Here is a 19,003-nt window from a genome sequence, read left to right as displayed (position 1 = left end):
ATCAACCCCAGGACATCTCCTCTGCTTCGGTGTGGGTTCCCAGACGGATTTGGGAGGCAGTCAGAGTCTCCGTATCGCAACAGCAGACCCCTTCCAAGAGACACGAACGCTCCCTCCTTCCCCACCTAGGCGAGTCCTCCTGCCTTGGGTACTCGGGCTGGGCAGGACTAGGGGATGGCCTGGCAGCTGGGCCTGGCAGGGCATGAGGGCCACTGACCCAACCTAGGAGGTGAATTTTGCAATCGGCAAGTCAGGGCTCAGACTGAGTGCCGATTTTCGGAGAACGTTCTGGAAGAGTGGACCTCAGTCTTGTCTCAACTTCGCCCCTGGCTTCTTCTCACCTCTCCCCAGGTGTCCGTGCTCGGCCACTTCCCCGCTGCAGCTCCCTCCACTACACCTCACCCAGGCACTGGGACCTCGGGTGGCTGCCTGCCCCTAGCTGAGGCCGCACCTGTGAAGAGGTCGGGCACCCTGTCCTCCCGGCACGACAGGCGGGATGGGCGACATGGCCAACAGTTCCATCGAGTTTCACCCCAAGCCCCAGCAGCAGCGGGAGGCCCCCCATGCGGGCGGCTTTGGGTGCACACTGGCTGAGTTGCGTTCCCTCATGGAGCTCCGAGGGGCTGAGGCGCTGCAGAAGGTCCAGGAAGCCTACGGGGACGTCAGTGGGCTTTGCAGGAGGCTGAAGACCTCGCCCACAGAGGGTAAGGCTCCCAGCAGAGCCCCAGCGCAGGCCGCGAGTGCGCCAGGGATGTAGGGTCATGGGCCACCGGACGCTCCCCCCGGTCTCCAAGGGCCATCCTGAAGACGTCCCGTACCCCCGGGGCGGGCCTGGTCGAGGGCCGGGTGGTGCTTCTGCAGCAGCTTCCGGAAGCACTCTTGACCCTGACTGTGCCCTCCCAAGGAAGCCATCCCGCCCCCGCCACCACCGAGCGGGAGATGCTCTGTAGGGGGGTGAGGGGGATCGTCCTCTGGGTAACCTGGGGTCCTCCGGGAGCCGTGGCCTGACCCCCTCCATCAGCAGCAGCTCCCTGCTCTCGCCTCTTTGGATTAAATAGAAATCAAGCAAAAGAGGAGGGAAGGAAGAGGACGGCACGGTGTCAGGCTGGGCCCCAAACTGAAACCCCAGAAGCTCTTCTGGGCAACAGGGCAACAGGGTGGGACAGAGGAGGAGGAAGGCCGGGCCCCTGTCTGTATGCTCCAGGCCGTGTGCCCAGCCCCGTGTCCGGTTAAGGGGCACAGGAGAACGAGGGTGCCGGCCCTCTGCGGGCTTGGGTTGCAGGGGGCTCTCTCTGGAAAGGGGGGGCAGAGTGCTGAGTGGAGGTGCCACTGGCCACAGGCTGTCCCAAAGAAGCAAAGAAGCAAGTCTGGTGCTTGGGTGGTTCAGCGGCAGAATTCTCCCCTGCCAAAGAGGTGCAAGCCACAGGCAGCATAGATCTGAGGAGCCTTGAGGAAGGCTGAGGAGCATTGTCTAGAAGGTTCCAGAGGCAGAGGCCTGACCGCCACCTTGGGTCCCTGCCTCGGCCCTGTAGCCCTTGCCCCCTGCACTGGAGGCAAAGCTGTGCCCTGCTCTGCACCAGCCTTTCCCAGTCCTGCCTGCTGGGTCTGCTGGGAGGCCGGGACCACCAGGACCCAGGCTTGGCCCCAGATTCCAGGAGTTGGAGTGTTTTCTGGCCCAGCTGGCACCTCCCTGGCAGGGCTCCTAGGGCTGTCCCAGCCCAGTGCCAGGCCTGTTCTCAGCCAGCCCTGATTTATCTCATCAGCTCCCATCTCAGCTGTCACACCTTTGTCCACCCAGGGCTCTGGCCATCACCCTGGTCTGTTGCTCCCTGGCCCTATCTGTCTGTGGATGGCACATGGGCTGGAGCAGGGGGTAGAGAAGGCCCACCCGGGAGGAGATGGGCCCAAGGGCCGGGTGAGAGGGTGCCCACCCAACCAGGTCAGGAACTCCAAGCCTAAGTGGCCTTCTCAGGGCCGCCTGGGTCTCTCTTGTTTTGTGCTCTAAAGGGACCCAGCCTGGTGTGTTGTGTTATCAGGGCAGATGGCTTGGCTTGGGGCCAGAGGGATCTCTCTCCTTCCCTCCTCCTTGCCCCTCCCCCCACCCAGGATTTGGGGCTGGGGGGAGGCTGGGGTGGAGGGCCATTTGGCCACAAGGGCTCTGGCCTCTTCCAGATAAAAGGAAGCAGATGGGCTTCAGCTGGCAGCTCTTTCCTCTGCCTGTCAGGCCTTGTTAAATATTTAAAATGTCAAGGCCCCTGGGAACCTGCCTGATTCTGCCACAGCGGCTCTGGAGCTCGCCCAGTGCCTGTGGAGGGGCGGGCATGAAGAAGGGCAAGTGCCCAGGTGGGCGGCCAGGCCGCAGCAGAGGGAGCCGGCCAGGCCTGACCTGCCTCCTGAAGAATGAGCAGCACGAGGACTACCCCTCCCCACTCCAAGCCCAGGAGCCCTGGCCCCCAGTACACCTGCCGACTTGGCCCCGGAGTGTTCACCCACATGTCCCCACTCCTGCCCAGACACAATGGCCTGAGCTTTAGGAGGGGCCGGCTTAGCCGCACCCTGGGCCCCACATCAATCCCCTGGCAAGGTGTGCTGGCAGATGGGTGCTTTGGGAAGGGTGGGGGGCGTGGGGACGTGCATGGTGTACTGGGGGGGGGGGGATTTTGTCTGTTCCCGGCAATAAGCACGTCAATGGGCTCAGGCTTTGTAGCTATCCAAGAGGATTCCAGAAGCCAGAGAACCCGGGTCTTGGGCCAAGCTCAGTGGGAAGCCCACCGGGGGGACCTGGGCCCCAGCCCTTCCCCTGTCTGGCCTTTACCAGCAGCAGTCATGGAAATGAGAGGGCGGATTATCCAAGAGCCGCACGATGTGGTCCTAATCCAATTCTGATGGCATCTGGCCTCTGCTCTGGGCAGGACACTCATCCGTGTCCAAGCCAACCAGCCGGCCCCTGCCCCAGCACCTGGACCTGGGCCGCTGCGGGGGCCTGCCGACTGGGCACATGCTTGGAGCCAGAGGGGCTGCAGCTACCTTCTGGCCCCCACATGAGTACCCGAGCAGCTGTCTGGACCCCCGAGCCCAACAGGAAGGCCATGGTCTTGGGCTGGTGCAGGGCAAGGGAGAGAGAAGCGTTGCTAGAGTATCAAGGGCAACCCAAGGCCAAGGGACAGGCTGACAGTGGGAGGGGAGGAACGGAGCCAGCTCACTCCTGGGGAGGGGGCCCCAAGGGCCTGGCTTCCCTTGGGGACAATCTGGCGTATGGGGTGAGGCAGGCAGGATGCAGACTTATGGTGGCACAGGGACCCACGGGCTCTCTCTTGAGGGTCTCCAGATCCGTGCCCTTTCTCAAGGCAGGGGCAGTGGCAATTCCGGGTGTCTGGGAGAGCGGGGCTTCAAGCACTTCCATAGTGCTGACCTCACTTTTCATATCTCTTGTAGCTTAAAGACGCAGGCCTCAGTTAGGAGTGGGGCACAGGCCCTCGGCTGGGACCCCAGGCCCTAGGAGCTGAGGTCCTGAGCTTGTCCCAGACACCCAGGTGCAAAGTTGCAGCCTTCAGAAACCAGAGCCCCGGCGGGGCCCAGGCACCATGAGGCCTGGGGAGAAGGGCAGGGGCAGCCGCAGCCCCGCTGGGTGCGGAGATGTGCCCAGGCTGTGCCCGCTGGGGGCTTTTGCTCTCGTCGGGCCTTCCACCTCTGGTGGGCTCCACCCTGCCCCTCCCCAGGCCCCTTCCCTGCCTAGTGGACAGCCACCCTCCTTCCTCCCAACTCTTTCTGCACCCCACTTAACACTTCCTTGCTATCAAGTCCTATGTGCCTTCCCAAGCCAGCTGAGATCACCCCCATAAGCTGGGGAACCCGCCCCCCATCTGCCCTGCCGGTAGCTCCCTGCCCCCGGGAACTGCAGTCCAGTGTCTGCCCACGAGGTGTCAGTGTGGAGCCGGACCCTTGGGTTCAGGCCTAGAAGGAAGCAGCATCCTGAGGGATGAGGACGGGGCCAGGGGACGGCGTCCGGTGGGCCCGCCTCTGGGGAGGGTGGCCAAGTGGATGTCTGGCCTCGGGAGGAGGTAGCCTGGATGTCAGTTCCACATGGAGACTTCTGGTAGCTCCAGGCATGGGCCTGAGGGGACTCATGCTGTAGAGGCAGAGACCCAGAGGGCTTGGTGCGGGCCTGGGTGGGAAGTGGGCTGTCCCAAGGATGAGAAGTAAGGTAAGGGCCCAGCCTCGAAAGCCGGAGCTCACCCCTTGGTGGATGTTGATTCTGAGCCCTTCATCCCAGCCCCAACACACTAGAGTGCCTGCGATGTGGCGGGGGCCTCCCAGGGCTCTAGAAGTCCGGGTCAGGCCTCTCAGCCTCTCAGCCCTCCTTCAACATGTTTCACCTGCTCTGGCCACAAGGGGTCCCCACGGAGACCGGCTTCTTCACCCTTCACTCTCCTCATCCTCTGCCTGGTGGCCTGGGGACACCGTGGCATCAGTATGAATCACTCACTGACAATCCCAGAGCCTCAGAGACATTCACCAAGTGCCACGTGTGCGGCCCCAGAGGAGGCAATAGGTGGGGGCGTGGGCAAGGCAGGGAGCTCACGTCCCATCCCCGCCCTTCGCCGTGACCCCCAGCTCAGAACTCGAGGTTGGCACTGCAGCGGGGTCTAGGGAAAGTGTTAGGAAGGAGGCAGGCTGACTCCGGACGACGGCCACGAGAGCTCGGGGCGGGGGCAGTTCCTACGTACCTCCTGGTGCCACGGGTGCCACACCCATGCTCAACAGTATGGGCAAAACCGACGATGCTTTGGGGCTGCCAGAGCCGACTGTCTCCCGGGTCTCATCAGATGACACAGGTTCTGTGTCCCGCGCGCATGGCTTGGCCACGCCCCCCTGTTGATGTTGTGAGGCTCCCGTCATCCTGACCTAGGGTCAGGTGCACAGGGCAGCAAAGGAGTCCTGGGCTGCCAGCAAGAGCTCCGGCTCACAGGCACAGGGCCCTTTCCCTCCCTGGACTCAGTTTCCTCCTCTGGACCCTGGAGGGATTGTACGAGCACCTCGGCCCACTCACAGCCCACAGGCGATCAGCTACCCTGGGCCTGGCTGACAGCAGGCTGCCACACCTGTGCCCTCCATCCCAGTCTTGTACCAAGCCCTGCACTCCTGCGAACGCCTGGGCTGTTCTCTTCTCCTGTCTCCAGGTGACACTTGGCCATCCCTGGCCCAGCTGGGTTCCCTCTGCCCACCCCCACCCCATGGTGGCCGTTATCACCGTCCTTCCCATCTGCCCTCTGAAGGGACCCACCGTAGCCCATAGACCTCCCCGAGCATATCGGGAGGACGACCGAACCCTTCCTCATACCAGGGGCCCCTCATTGTTGCGAGTCGCGCGGTCGCACGCCTGAGCTGTCCAGGCAGCTGGAAGGCACACACGCCCACATACCTGTCCTCGGGGTTTGCAGAAAGGCTTGGAGGACCGGGCAGGTGCAGTTCCCGCCTTCCAGGGGCTTTCAGGCCAGAGAACAAGACAGGCACTCTGGGCGAGCAGGGGAGAAAGGGGCAGGGCCTCACGCTTTTGGCCCTTCCCATCTTCTTGCTCTGTGTCCCCGCTCTCCATCCCTGCACCACACAGGCCTGGCCAACAATGCCAATGACTTGGAAAAGCGCAGGCAGATCTATGGGCAGAACTTCATCCCTCCCAAGCAGCCCAAGACCTTCCTGCAACTGGTGTGGGAGGCCCTGCAGGATGTGACGCTAATCATCCTGGAGGTAGCCGCCATCGTCTCCCTGGGCCTTTCATTCTATGCACCGCCCGGAGAGGAGAGCGAAGGTGAGCAGGGGAGGACCCGGCAGGAGGGAAGGAATGGGACCTGAGCCGAGGGGCCTCAGCGTGACTTTCCTGCCACCCCACCCTTCCCTGCCGTCCTCGGGTGCAGCATGCGGGAACGTGTCAGCTGGGGCAGAAGACGAAGGGGAGGCCGAGGCAGGCTGGATCGAGGGAGCCGCCATCCTGTTGTCGGTCACCTGCGTGGTGCTGGTCACGGCTTTCAATGACTGGAGCAAGGAGAGGCAGTTCCGGGGCCTGCAGAGCCGCATCGAACAGGAACAGAGGTTCTCCGTCATCCGGGACGGCCAGCTGCTGCAGGTTCCGGTGGCCGCACTGGTGGTGGGCGACATCGCACAGGTCAAGTACGGTGAGTGCATCTGGCAAGGGCCTTCCCCACCCCCCAGTACGTGGGCCTTCACCTGCGGGACAAGGCTGGGCAGGGGCAGCAGTGGGCGGTGGGGGGGCTCAAGCTGGAGACAGAGCCCCGGGAAGCAGGCCTGAAGCTGAAGGGAGAGGGCCCCACCCCCTAGGTTCGAGACCTCTCCTGGGGCAGGCGGGAGGCAGCAGGGCGGAAGGCTACCTGGACCCACAGCGTGTGGTTCCGGCTGCCTGGCCGGCCTTAGGAGACCTGCTACCTGCTGATGGCGTGCTCATCCAAGGCAATGACCTCAAGATCGATGAGAGCTCCCTGACAGGCGAGTCGGACCACGTGCGCAAATCAGCTGACAAAGACCCCATGCTGCTCTCAGGTGAGGCCTCGGGGCACTGGCCAAGCTGTGGGGGGGGGGGGGCAAGATGCAGGCTGACACTGCCCTCTGAACCAGTTCGGCACCAAAGAGCCTTGGAAGCCATCTGGCCCAGCCACCCCCTCAATCGCAGGCCTCCTGAGTCACCCTTCTGGCTAGGGAGTCTGAAGTTTTTGCCCCCAAGAGGCCAGAGTGGCCCGTGGGAGGCCTGATGGTGGTCGCTCTAGCCACTGGGGAAGGAAATGGGTGCTCCCCGCCTCAAAGGGCCCCTAATATCCTGAGGAAAGCTCCTAGAACGTTTTGGCCTAGCCCAGCATTTATCCCGGTGGCAAATGCAGTGTGACACAAGACAGAGAGGCTGGAGGCCCCAGGTGGACCCTGTGAAGACCTCACCTTGTGTTTCTGGGCAAGCAGCTGCTCATGTGTGCGCCTCCGGGTCCCCTCCAAGCCAGGAATGAGGCTTCGTTCTAGGATTAGGGTCAACATAGCCTCCAGGGGCCTCCAAACACCGAGTTCGTGCTTCTGGGATTCCTGGGGGAGAACTTGTAGGTGTTCAGCCACGCCTCCCTCTCCCTCAAGGAATGCAAATCTGTCTCGGTCCCCCTGTGTTCCCAGGTACCCATGTCATGGAAGGTTCTGGAAGAATGGTGGTGACTGCTGTCGGTGTCAACTCCCAGACAGGAATCATCTTTACCTTGCTTGGAGCTGGTGGGGAGGAAGAGGAGAAGAAGGATAAGAAAGGTAAGGAAATAGTGACGTCCAGTTCCCAGCACCACTGGCCTAATCCCCCACTCCAGCTCCAGCTGCAGCGAGAGCCAGCCTTGAGCGGTGAGAGGCCGTAGCTTCTCTTCCGATTCCTTTGGAGGACCTGCTTCTGGCGTCTTTGCCCAAAGGCTTTGGGAAGTGTGTGCCAGGGTGGGGGGAGTGCCCTGCCTGGGGAGGAACGGGGTTGGAGGGACAGAGGCCAGCCGCCTTGGCTTGGGAGAGTGCCCCCGGGGACCCTGTGCCCACTCTTGGGTGTGCTGACGCCCCGTGGTGAGGTGCCGAGGGCCCCACCAACATGGCAGCCAGGGAGATGTGAGTCATACAACCAGAGGTAGAGGGCTCCCAATCGAAATGGACTGGACTCCCCAGAGGATGTCCGAGGCCAGAGGAAGCTGGGATGGGGTGGGGGCCCAGGGGAAAACAGTGTCAAGGGACAACTGTCTTGTGAGAGGCCAGCTGGCACACGGCCGTCCCGCTGCCTCCTTTCGCCACTGCCCCGAGCCCCAGGCGTGGCCGCTGTCTCTTCCAGTCCTCAGAACAGCGCTGACAAAACTGTGGAGCTGTCCTCAGCACCACCCCACGCCCAGAGCCCCAATCCCACCAGGCAGGACCCCGTTCAGTTCTTTGTTTCAGGCCCGCACCAGGTCACGACTCACCTTGATCTAACCTGGGTCTCCCCCGAACCAGGCGGGGAGCAGAGTTTCCTAGATGTGTGCCTTCGAGAGCACTCGCTTGGGTCCACTCGGAGTACAAAGAAGCTGCACACATGTGGAGAAGGCGTGTGCTGAAAGCCCGCAGCCAGGGTCCCCGGGGGGAAGTGAGACAGAGGGGTGCCGGTCACCGGCCCTACATCAGTCAGTCAGGGCACCTAGACCGGGCAAACAAGTGGCGAGGGGACAGGCCAGCATAAGGAAGGATGTGCCAGTGTCTCCAGCCCTAGGCTGCCCTGCTCCTGGAGACAGTGAGAGAGGAGGTGGGTGACCTGCTGTGGCCTAGAAGCTTCTGTGCGCCCCGTCTCCCAGCAGCCAGCCAGCACTAGCAGACCCTCATCCACATTTGCCACACCAAGCATCCTGTCCCTGCGGGGCTCAGCGCAGTTTCTCTCCACCGTGAACAGCCGAGGGGCCGCAGGCAGGCAAGCGGGCGGGTGGGTGGGCCCTGGGCCTCCTCCAGGCTGGGCTGGGGTACCCATCCCCCTCTCCAGGGAAGCCTTCTCCTCCCCTGCAGCCCTGTCCCTGAGATGTTGGTGGTCTGCAGGACTTGGTTTGGGACCCCTCTTCTTCAACCTTGACAAAACCCCACCAGTCCCCCCAGGCCCCTCCCCAGCTCTGGCTCGTCTGCCCCTCACTCTGCTTCAGCTGCCCTAGGCTGAGCTACTGAGGGGTCAGAGGGGGCACCTCTGCCAGCCAGCTCCCTGGAAGAGGGGAACCCTGAGGTGGGGGGGGGGCTGGAGGGGAGCAGAGCTGGCCAGGCTCCAGGCAGGGGCAGCAGCACCCACAACTCCCCACCAAGGTGTGAGCCCAAGGCCCGGCTGCTGCTGCGGTGGCAAAGCCAGCGCCCCACCCTGGCCCCCATCCCTACTCCTGCTGCCTCTCAACCCCGTCTCTCAGCCCGATGCTCCCAGGCCACCTGCTGCCCTTCAATCTGTTTCTTGCCTTTTGGCCTTGACTCCTAGTCGCCCTCCTACTTGAGGTGCTCTCCTTCCCCTCCTCCCCTCCCTGGGCTTCTGTCTTCCTCTTCCTGTAGTGCTGATCCCGCACGTCTCTCCCTCCTCCAGAGGCCTCTCTGGGCCCTTCTGCATTGTCACCGTGTGTCTACAGGTGTCTCCTCTCCCCCCAGGAGTCTCCTTCGCCTCTGAACCTCCCCACTCTGACAGAGGGACAACCTGCATACCACCCCAGCCGGGAGGGGGCCTCTCTCTCCTCCCTGGGACCCCCAGACTAGACCCCACCGCCTAGAAGCCACCTGGCACCCTGTCTGCGCTCCCGGATCCCCAGTGACATGACTTATTGGGTATTGGTCAGCACACAAACCCCTCCTGTCACACGTCAGTCATTTCCAGATCCCAGGCTAGCACTTGTGTGGTCCCTAAGAGAGCTCTTTGAACCGATGCCCCACCGCGATGCCCTGGGGAAGATGAGGCCAGAGGGGCTGGTACAGAGCCCGACCCAGAGCACAGTGCTGGCCTCACTGCCAGCGCCGTTTACCTTGGTCTTGGAAGCCAGTCACTGCCCTGGTCCCCAACACCCAGCTGCGGGCTTTGTGGTTGCAGACCACATTCACGAATGCGCCCCCCGCCCCCGCTGCCGACACACAGGTCCAGCTGGGGCCCAGTCCATTCCGTGTACCATTGCTCCCTCCAGTGCCGGGTGCCTGGCGCCCATGTGGGCATTCAAGGCCAGCAGGTTTCTAGAGTCTCCCTTCTCTGTCCCTCCAAACACTCTGCAGAGCTGACTGCTGGCTGCGCTGCACAGAAAGCTGACCGCTAGGCCACTAGGGGTCAGGGACCACCTAGGTAGACGGTTCATGCCACTCCTGTGGAGGGGGGTACATATCCCGACTGGGGGGGCCCTGCTCAACGTGGCAGACCTGGGACCAGACACCTGGCGGCTCTCACTCCCCGTGGCGGTAGCCTTTTCAGAGACCTCCCCCACTGCTGGGCACACACGACCCAGGGGCCGTCCAGGACTGGCTCGGGGAGTTCACTGGAGGGCCGGGCCCTCGTCTGGGAAGCCAAGAGTGTGGCTCTCGTGGGCTGAGAGGTGGAGAGAGGGCATCAGAGCAGGCCCGGGGAGCACAGGGCCCTCCTCCCCGCCCCTTTGCACCGCGCTCTCCGGCCTCGCTGTCTGTGTCCCGCTGTCCTGTGTGCGTGTGCGTGTGCCAGGGCCACGTGGATGTTCTGAAGCCTTCGTGTCTATCATTCCTCTTCCATTGTAGGCAAGCAGCAGGATGGGGCGATGGAGAGTAGCCAGACCAAAGGTAACGCGCGCCCCGTGCTCAGGGTGGGGTGGCGGAGGGGTGCGGCACAGGGTGGGGGGCCGCCCGCGTCAGTTGCTGGAGCAGCACCCAGAGACCAGGTGAGTGGGGCGGGGGGCCCCTGTGCAGACCCTGCCAGAAGTATGCAAAGATCACCCGTGAGGAAACTGAGGCTCAGAGAGGGTGACTCACCCAAGACCACACCAGGCCTGTGGGTTTCCCGGTCCAGCTGCCTTTCTTCTGGGCTTTTGAGGCAGGGTGACCGGGTGCCGGTCCAACACCCACTCTCCTCTCGGCCCGAATGCCTGGTAGGTGCTGATGCCGTGTGGCTGGGATGAAGGTTGTCAGCGGTGAGGGGCTTTGGAGGGAATCCAAAGGTGTAAAGCACGGTCCTTGCCCTCAGGAAGGTCAGAACGCAGAGAAACGGACCCAGGGGCAAGACTCAAGTGCATTGTGGGGCCCAGGGGCCCAGGGACCAAGACAGGGTCAGACAAGCAAACTAGAGTTCCGAGGATAGCTGAGGTTGGGAGGGATCTGGGTCAGGGGGACAGCCTGATGGCTAGGGTCCCGGGCTGGGGCAGGGAGTGCCAGTCAGTGGGGCGCAAGGCTAGAGTGACCCAGCTGGGTGGGGCATTGAGTATCACTGAGGCCGTGGGCTCTGGCCTGAGGCCCCTGGGGACAAGAAGCCTTGTGGTCAGGGGCAGTGTGAAGAGAGCAGGACCCAGTGAGGGAGCCACGAGGACGCCACCTGTCCCAGACAGAAGGCGAAGAGGCAGCTAGAGGAGAGAGAGGTGTGAAGCTCGCCCATGGTGGCCCGTTCCGGCAGGAGCCACCTGCAGCCAGGGAGCGGGCTGAGGAGGGGCACACAGCGAGCCGGGGCTCTGATGGAAGTCAATGCGCCCACTCGAGAGGCTGACGGGAGAATAGACAGCCTAAGCAGGGAGCAGGGGAGAAGAACGCAAGGGCTCCTAGGCCTCCTGCGGGGGGTGGAGCTTGGACACCAGTGGGCCACTGACTCAGTTCAAGGTTCTGGAACGTTCCCTGGGCCCCAGACCTCTGCTGTCAGGTATTGAGATTTGGGGCATTATGGGGCTGGCCATCCTTTCCCCTGAGAAGCCCCGAGACAACCGTCTCTGCACTGACCACGACAGCACCGGAGCCTCCCACCCATCTCGGGAGGGCCTGAACTGCCAGGGAGACGGGAGGGAGAGGAGACAGCCCCCGGGCTAGGTCACACTCAGAAAGCAGAGAAACCCCTTGAGCCCCGTTTCCTCTCGTATAGTGTGGCACGTCTTTCCCTGTGAAAGCCCCTTGTAGCTGTCGCCTGGGCCCTAAGTTTGGCTGTGGGGTTCCTCTGTACGCAGCCAAGAAGCAGGACGGGGCAGTTGCCATGGAAATGCAGCCCCTGAAGAGTGCGGAGGGTGGGGAGACTGAGGAACGGGAGAAGAAGAAAGCCAGCGTGCCCAAGAAGGAGAAGTCGGTCCTGCAGGGCAAGCTCACCAAACTGGCCGTGCAGATCGGGAAAGCAGGTAGGGCCAGCGGACGCGTGGTCCAGGGGCCACCAATGGGCGAGGACACTGGGCCCCCGGGCCTGAGGCCGGGCCGTGGAGGGCAAGTGGGAAAGGGATGTTCCAGGGGGCGCAGGCCAGGCAGCAAGGGGACCCCACCAGGGGCCGGCAGTGGCCGGCAGGGGCCGGTGCCGCCCCCATTTGGAGACCGTGGCTTCCGAGCGTCCGTCCGCAAGGCTGGGGACCGAGTGCCTCCCCCGACCTGGCTGGCCGTGGCGCGGTCCGCAGCCTCCCTTACCACTCCTTCGCTCTTGCTCTCTCCCTCCCTCGCCCCGGCCGACTCCCCTTCCCGCACCCACCCTCTGTGGCTTCCGCGGCTGGGCAGGGCTGGTGATGTCTGCCATCACCGTCATCATCCTGGTCCTCTACTTTGTGATTGAGACCTTCGTCGTGGATGGCCGGGTGTGGCTGGCGGAGTGCACGCCCGTCTACGTGCAGTACTTTGTGAAGTTCTTCATCATCGGTGTCACTGTACTGGTTGTGGCCGTCCCGGAGGGCCTGCCTCTTGCCGTCACCATCTCCTTAGCCTACTCTGTCAAGGTAATAATTATAAACACGGTACGCGTGAGAATGCCTTCATACTAGGATACAGACCCAGAAATTGGCGTTCCAAGCCATTAAGCAAGTTGGGATCGGTCGTGGGGAGAGTGGGGCGGCTGGGATGAGCTGGACGGCAGGCAGGCGGGAGGATAGACCTAGCATCCGCGGGTCTGAGGACACTGCTGTCCCTTGCAGAAGCGGGTGCAGGCACAAAGGGTGATCCGGAGAGGGCCGAGAACACCGGGAGACAGTGGGGGGAGATGGCGTTGGGAGGGGGGAGCACAGAGACAGCCAATGACCTGAGCGGGGGCCATGGGCAGGGGGGAGGCCCCGGGGAGCCCTGGGAAGAGGGAGCGCCGCGAGTCGACCGCTTGGCCTGTCTCACGAGAGTCCTCCCGCTCTGCCGTCACTCCAAGCCGTGCCCGGCCGCGAGGGTATGTGCCAGCTGACCGAGGCCCCCCGGGCTGTTAGTGCCACATGGAAAGCTGGCTGGGCAGAGCCGAGTCGCACATGACCGGCTGATGACCTCTTGCTCCCCGACCCCATGGGCCAACCTTTCCAAGGACAGCTGGCTACCTAAGCCCTCATCTATGCCCTTTACAGAAAATGATGAGGGACAACAACCTGGTCCGCCACCTGGACGCCTGCGAGACCATGGGCAATGCCACAGCCATCTGCTCAGACAAGACGGGCACGCTCACCACCAACCGTATGACCGTGGTCCAGTCCTACCTCGGGGACACCCACTACAAAGAGGTTCCGGCCCCCAGCACCCTGACCCCCAAGATCCTCGACCTCCTGGTCCACGCCATCTCCATCAACAGTGCCTACACCACCAAAATACTAGTGAGCAGGGAGCGGGCGGCAGGCTGGGCCGAGTCGGGGTGGGATGAGGGCAGGGCGCTGGGCCGGAGGCTGCGGCGTCAGGGGTCACCAGGGCCCCTCTGGACTCCTGCCCTGGCTTCTGGGCGGGACCTGCAGGTTCTGGAAACCCCCTGTGAGCCCAGTGAGTGGTGGGCAGCCTGCCCACATTGGAGTCCGCACGGAGGCCCTCCTCGGCTCCCTGCCACCACACCCTAAAGACATGGTGGCCACAGCCAGGCCGGGGTCCTGGGGGGCAGCAAGGAGGGGAGACTTGGGCCCCCGGTGCCACGCTGGTTCTCCTTGCCTCGTAGCCTCCAGAGAAGGAAGGCGCTCTCCCACGCCAAGTGGGCAACAAGACGGAGTGTGCTCTGCTGGGCTTTGTCCTGGACCTGAAGCGGGACTTCCAGCCTGTGCGGGAGCAGATTCCGGAAGATAAGCTTTACAAAGTGTACACCTTCAACTCGGTCCGCAAGTCCATGAGCACAGTCATCCGCATGCCTGACGGCGGCTTCCGCCTCTTCAGCAAGGGTGCCTCGGAGATCCTGCTGAAAAAGTGAGCCGGCGATGGGAGGCAGCCTAGGGCTGGGTGCTGCAGAGCGCAAGGCTTCTGAGTTTACTGTCGTGGTAAAATAGACATAGCGTAAAAGTGGCCATTGTAATCGCGTGAAAACACACAGCAAGTATAGTCCCGGTGTGGCGCATTACAAAACGTTCTCGTCACCAGCCCCCCAAAGGCAACCCTGTCCCCATTCAACAGTCCCTCCCACCGCACCCCCAACCAGCCCCTGACGTCCACTCATCTCCTTTCTGTATGGATTTGCCGATCAGGGACATTTAACATAAACGGGATCGTACGATATGTGGCCCATGTGTCAGGCTGCCTCTACGGAGCAGAACGCTGTCAGGGTTCATCCATTCGGCCTTCGGCCAGTCCCCCGCCCTTGGGCTGTTGTGAGCCTCGCTGCCGTGAACAGGGGCGTACAGCTGTTCCTTGGGGTTCGTACTCTCAGTTCTCTCGGACATACCTGGGAGCGGAAGGCTGGGTCCTGCCGTAACACAGGTTAACTTTTTGAGGAACCACCCAACTGTCTCGCGCAGGGGCACCATTTTCTATCCCCCCAGCTTCTCCTTATCGCTCTTCTTATCGCCATCCTAGTGCACGTGAGCTGGGACCGCACAGGGGCTTGGTTTACATTTCCCTGATGACTAGGGATGTCGGCCCCCAAATGGCCAAATTTCAGGCCATTTGTGTGCCTTCTTGGGAGAAACAGCCACTCAAGTCCTTTGCTCGTCTTTGATTTGAGTTATTCGTGGTCTTGTCGTTGTCCTGTAAGAGATCTTTAGCACATACTTGATTGGCAAATGCCTTTTCACCGTCTTCATTCGTTCTTGGAGGCACATGTGTTTTTCACTGATGAAATCCTGTTTGTCTCTTTACTTGTTGTGTCCCTCGTGTAGGGTTTTTTTTAGAGGTGATGGAAATGTTCTAAAGTGCACTGTGGTGATGGTGGCACAACACTGCGACTAGACTAAAAGCCATTGAATTATACATTTTATTTTTTTAATATTTTTTAAATATTTATTTTGAGAGAGAGAGCACGCATGCGTGGGGTGGGGGACAGAAAGAGAGGGGGGTCGAGCGTCCCAAGCAGGCTCTATGCTGACAGCAGAGAACCGATGCAGGGCTCCAACGCATGACCTGCTAGATCATGACCTGAGCCGAAGTCAGACGCTCAACCGACTGAGCCACCCAGGCGCCCCTGGATTGGACATTTTAAATGGATAAGTTGTGTGGTGTGTGAATGATACCTCAATACAGCTGTTATAAAAACTGAGTGGGGTGGGGAGCATGGAGCTCCGCCTCCAAGTGCCACCCCAAGCCCCCCAGCCGCTCTGCCCTGCCCGCCTGGCTCCTCACTTATTCCAAGGCCACCTTCTAAGACATAAATGTTCTCCCCCAAGTCTCTGCCCAGGCACATACTCCCCGGGTGCAAAGGCCACCTCCCCCCTGAAGCTGTCCTACCGCATCCCAGGAGGTGTGGCGGCCGGGTTTGGAGGCCCCAGCTCTCTTTCTGTGCTTCCTCAGCCTCTGGCAGGTACCGTGGCTAGAAGCCCCATTCCTGTAGTTGGGCGCTGGGCTCCACTCCTGGCTCTCCTCTTTGCTGGCCGTGTGGACATCGACTCACTCCCCGGCACAGCCTCAGTTTCCCCTACGTGGAGACAACAGAAATACCTCCTGGGAGTGTTGCGAGAGTTACGTGAGTGACTCCACAAAAGGGCCAGAGTCCCTGCCGGCTCCTCCTTTCCTCCTTCACCAGTCTGTCCAGGGCTCCCATTCGCCCCTCCGCCATGCCTGCCTCCGGGGACCTCGGCTCCCTTGCTCCTTCTTCTTGCGCACCTGAATCCTGCTTCTTTGTCACGGCCACGCTCCATGGCATTGCCAGAGCAGCGTACCCCAGAGAGTCCACGAAGAGCTGGGGTGGGCCCTGCACTCTAGGGTCTCCTCGCCTACACCAGCCTATGAGTTGCCAGCTCCCGGGGCTTCCAGAACGGAGGACCATAAATCTGATGGCTTAAAAACACAGAAATCTGTTTTGTCACGGTTCTGGAGACCGGAAGTCCGAAATCAAGGTGTGGGCAGGGCCACGCTCCCTTCGAAACTTCCAGAGGAGGGTCCTTCCTCGTCTCTTCCGGCTTCTGGCCATGGCCAGCAGTGTTTGGGGCTCCTTGGCTTGTACACGTATCACCTCTGTCTTCACGGTGCCTTGTCCTTGTGTGCGTCTGTGTCTCCATGTGTTCTCTTCTCTTTTGATAAGGACACCAGCCATGGGATTAAGGGCCCACTCTAAACCAGTATGACCTCGCTGTGACTTTGCAACAACCCTATTTCCAAATAAGGCCACATCGCGAGGTTCTGGGAGGATGTGAGTGGTTGGGGAGGGTACACCGTTAGAGCCCAGGAGGCAGAACGCCTCCCTCCTTGTACAAGCCTGTCTGCCGCGCTGAATGCGGGGCTCACACCGACGCCTGCCGAGACTCTCTGTTGCTCCGGCCGCCCTCGCTTCACTGGCACCCACGCTGTTGTTCTGTCCCCGCCCCAGGTGCACCAACATCTTAAACAGCAACGGGGAGCCGCGCGGCTTCCGCCCTCGGGACCGGGACGACATGGTGAAGAAGATCATTGAGCCCATGGCTTGCGATGGCCTCCGCACCATATGTATTGCCTACCGGGACTTTTCTGCAGCTCAGGAGCCCGACTGGGACAATGAGAACGAGGTCGTGGGCGACCTCACCTGCATAGCCGTCGTGGGCATCGAGGACCCCGTGCGGCCCGAGGTAGCCACCCTCTGGCCCGGGAGCGGCCCGGGTCATTGGATGGGTGGAGGGGCAGCCCCGGTTCCCATACGGCCTCCATGGCATGGCCCCCTCCTGGTGCCTTCGCTGCTCTCACACCTACTTCCTGCTGGAGCCCAGAAAGGTTAGGAAAGGTGGGCAAGGGCAGGGCCCCAGGGTCCTCCAGGTCAGACCTCCCCGGCAGGACTGACAGGCTGGAGGGAGCGGCGAGGGAGAGGGAGAGTCAGGCACCACTCCCAGGGCTCTGGTTCGGAGGCGGCACTGGGGCACGGTACCGGGAGTCGGACGGGACGCAGGTTTGGGGGGGCAGGGGGCTGTTCCCGGTCACGGGTTTGGTTGGGGCCAAGTGATGTTCGGGACATCCCTGCAGAGATGTCAAGTGGGCAGGTAGCTGCAGGAGTGGAGCACTCAGAGCAGAAGGTCCTGGCCGGAGAGAGATTCCAGAAGCATGTTTATATGAGCGATGTCACAGGGTGAGTGGACAGCTGGGACGGAGGTGGGAGGAGCCTGCAAAGAGACTTGAAGGAAGGGGCCAGGCAAGGAGCCAGCATGTGTAGACGGCTTTACCAAGAGCTTTTGTGAAAAGGGAACAGAGAAACTGGGCAGAAGCCAGCCGAACAGGCTGTAGAGCGAAGACGCAAAGGGGAGGGTTGCCGGTCCATAAAGACGGAAGAGCCTTGAGACAGGGAGAGCGAGCAGGCCCCAAGGGAAGAGCGCAAGCCACAGGGGTGCGGGTTGCCAGAGGCAGGGAGGGACCCTCTCTCACCTCCCAGGGCCTCTCCAGTGGCACCCACCTCATGTCAGAAGCAGGGCCACCCCGATCCTGCTGATTAGCCTGAAAACACACGCGTTGCTGAGACGAGGGAGGACAGGCTTCTGGGCCTTTCTTCAGGAGACAGGTATTCACTGACATACCGGAGCAGGCGCCTAAGACCGGCCAATTCCACAGTCAATGCTCGCTACGTGTACAGAGCGACCGCAGGCCCTCGGCAGCAGTGTATCCCCGCATTCTGAGGACACTGGGGCCTCTCTGTGCAGAAAGGGGACACCTGGAAGCTGGCCTGGGAGGAAGCGGATGGCAGCAGAGGGGACGGGGAGCAGCAGCCTGGGAGAGCAGGGAGAGAAGACGCTGCTGTGGGCGACAGGGCCACCCCCGGAGACACAGGGCCTTGCCCTTCGTCAGGCCAGGGAGAAACGGAGGCGTGGATGATTGGCCTGTGTCTACACGGCAGAGCCGAATCATAAAGCTGCGTTGTGCTCGCATAGACCTGATGGCCTCCCCCTTCTGAATGGAGCTGTTCACTGCTCCACCCCCACCCCTGCCAGGCCGAAGGCGCCCGGCTGGTGTTCAGTGCTGCTCCTAGCTTGGCAGGTGCCAGAACATCTCACAGACCCAGGAGGGCAATGTCCCTGGACTCCCAGGACCCTGGCCACAACCATTTCTACTCCACGATAACCGGCCTGCCCCCACCCTTCTGCCTCAGCCACGTGTCTACTGGTTCCAAGTAGTGAAAATACCTTATCATGTAGAACCTATAGCTGTAAATGCCTCTGGTTCTATGTTGTAAAACGGTGGGCGGCGGGGGCGGGGGGGGGACAAGTGAGAAGTGTCCCGAGCTTGGCCACAAGCCAGCTGATGGCCAGAAGCCTGCCCTGAGTCGGGGCCCCCAAGCAACAGGCCTGCCCTTGGCCTTGCCATCTGGCAGGGTAGCTGGGGACAGAGGTCTCTTTGTCATTCTTCCAGAGCTAAGTGATACAGCCACCCTGCCAGCCAGCCCGGTAACCAGGGCCGATCCTGGCTCGGCCGCTCTGGACCTCCAGTTTGCAGAGGAAAATGAGATTGACGGAGCTGGTGATTTCTATGGTCACCTTTCCAGACAAGACTCCAATGGTGCCCCTCGACAGCATAAAAGCTTCCAGTGGCTTCTCCCAGCTTTACTTGTGTCGGGGCCTGGGTCCGAGTCGTCGCCGGTCCCGGGGCCCAGCGCAATGAAGGAGGCACCTGGGGTCAGCGGGTGGGGGTGGGGGTCGTGCCGAGGGAACGAAGGAGAGGTGCCGCGGAGCCGGATGGAGGGCAGGGCTCAGCCCAGACGCGGATGTGTCTCGCCTCGGTGGCCGCACCCATGCCTTTTGTCTCTTCCAGGTTCCTGAAGCTATCCGCAAATGCCAGCGTGCCGGCATCACAGTCCGCATGGTGACCGGGGACAACATCAACACGGCCCGGGCCATCGCGGCCAAGTGTGGCATCATCCAGCCCGGGGAGGACTTCTTGTGCCTGGAGGGAAAGGAGTTCAACCGGCGGATCCGCAACGAGAAAGGCGAGGTAGTTCCTGGCTCTGCTGCTCTCCCACCTCAGCCCGGGGCTCTGGCTGTTTCTTGGGGGG

At 62.0% G+C, this 19,003-nt stretch overlaps 1 protein-coding gene across 1 annotated transcript in view; it reads left to right on the top strand.

Annotated features, from left to right (window-relative positions):
* Nucleotides 1-328: 328 nt before the first annotated feature.
* Nucleotides 329-19,003, top strand: part of ATP2B3 (ATPase plasma membrane Ca2+ transporting 3) — a 45,265-nt gene continuing 26,590 nt past the window's right edge. Inside the window, exons 1-12 of the mRNA XM_040467466.1 lie at nucleotides 329-704; nucleotides 5,612-5,809; nucleotides 5,916-6,173; nucleotides 6,430-6,555; nucleotides 7,168-7,293; nucleotides 10,255-10,296; nucleotides 11,658-11,822; nucleotides 12,187-12,401; nucleotides 13,005-13,247; nucleotides 13,577-13,818; nucleotides 16,367-16,601; nucleotides 18,763-18,990. Of these exons, the coding sequence (XP_040323400.1) occupies nucleotides 497-704; nucleotides 5,612-5,809; nucleotides 5,916-6,173; nucleotides 6,430-6,555; nucleotides 7,168-7,293; nucleotides 10,255-10,296; nucleotides 11,658-11,822; nucleotides 12,187-12,401; nucleotides 13,005-13,247; nucleotides 13,577-13,818; nucleotides 16,367-16,601; nucleotides 18,763-18,990 (2,286 nt within the window). The 5' untranslated portion in view covers nucleotides 329-496. The remainder of the gene's footprint in view (nucleotides 705-5,611; nucleotides 5,810-5,915; nucleotides 6,174-6,429; nucleotides 6,556-7,167; nucleotides 7,294-10,254; nucleotides 10,297-11,657; nucleotides 11,823-12,186; nucleotides 12,402-13,004; nucleotides 13,248-13,576; nucleotides 13,819-16,366; nucleotides 16,602-18,762; nucleotides 18,991-19,003) is intronic.

This window comes from Herpailurus yagouaroundi, unplaced genomic scaffold, assembly GCF_014898765.1.
Source record: "Herpailurus yagouaroundi ecotype Mexico unplaced genomic scaffold, PumYag 67493, whole genome shotgun sequence".
NCBI classification, from domain to species: Eukaryota; Metazoa; Chordata; class Mammalia; order Carnivora; family Felidae; genus Herpailurus; species Herpailurus yagouaroundi.
The sequence above is the reverse complement of the archived record's forward strand: the minus strand, read 5'-3'. Positions and strand labels throughout refer to the sequence as shown.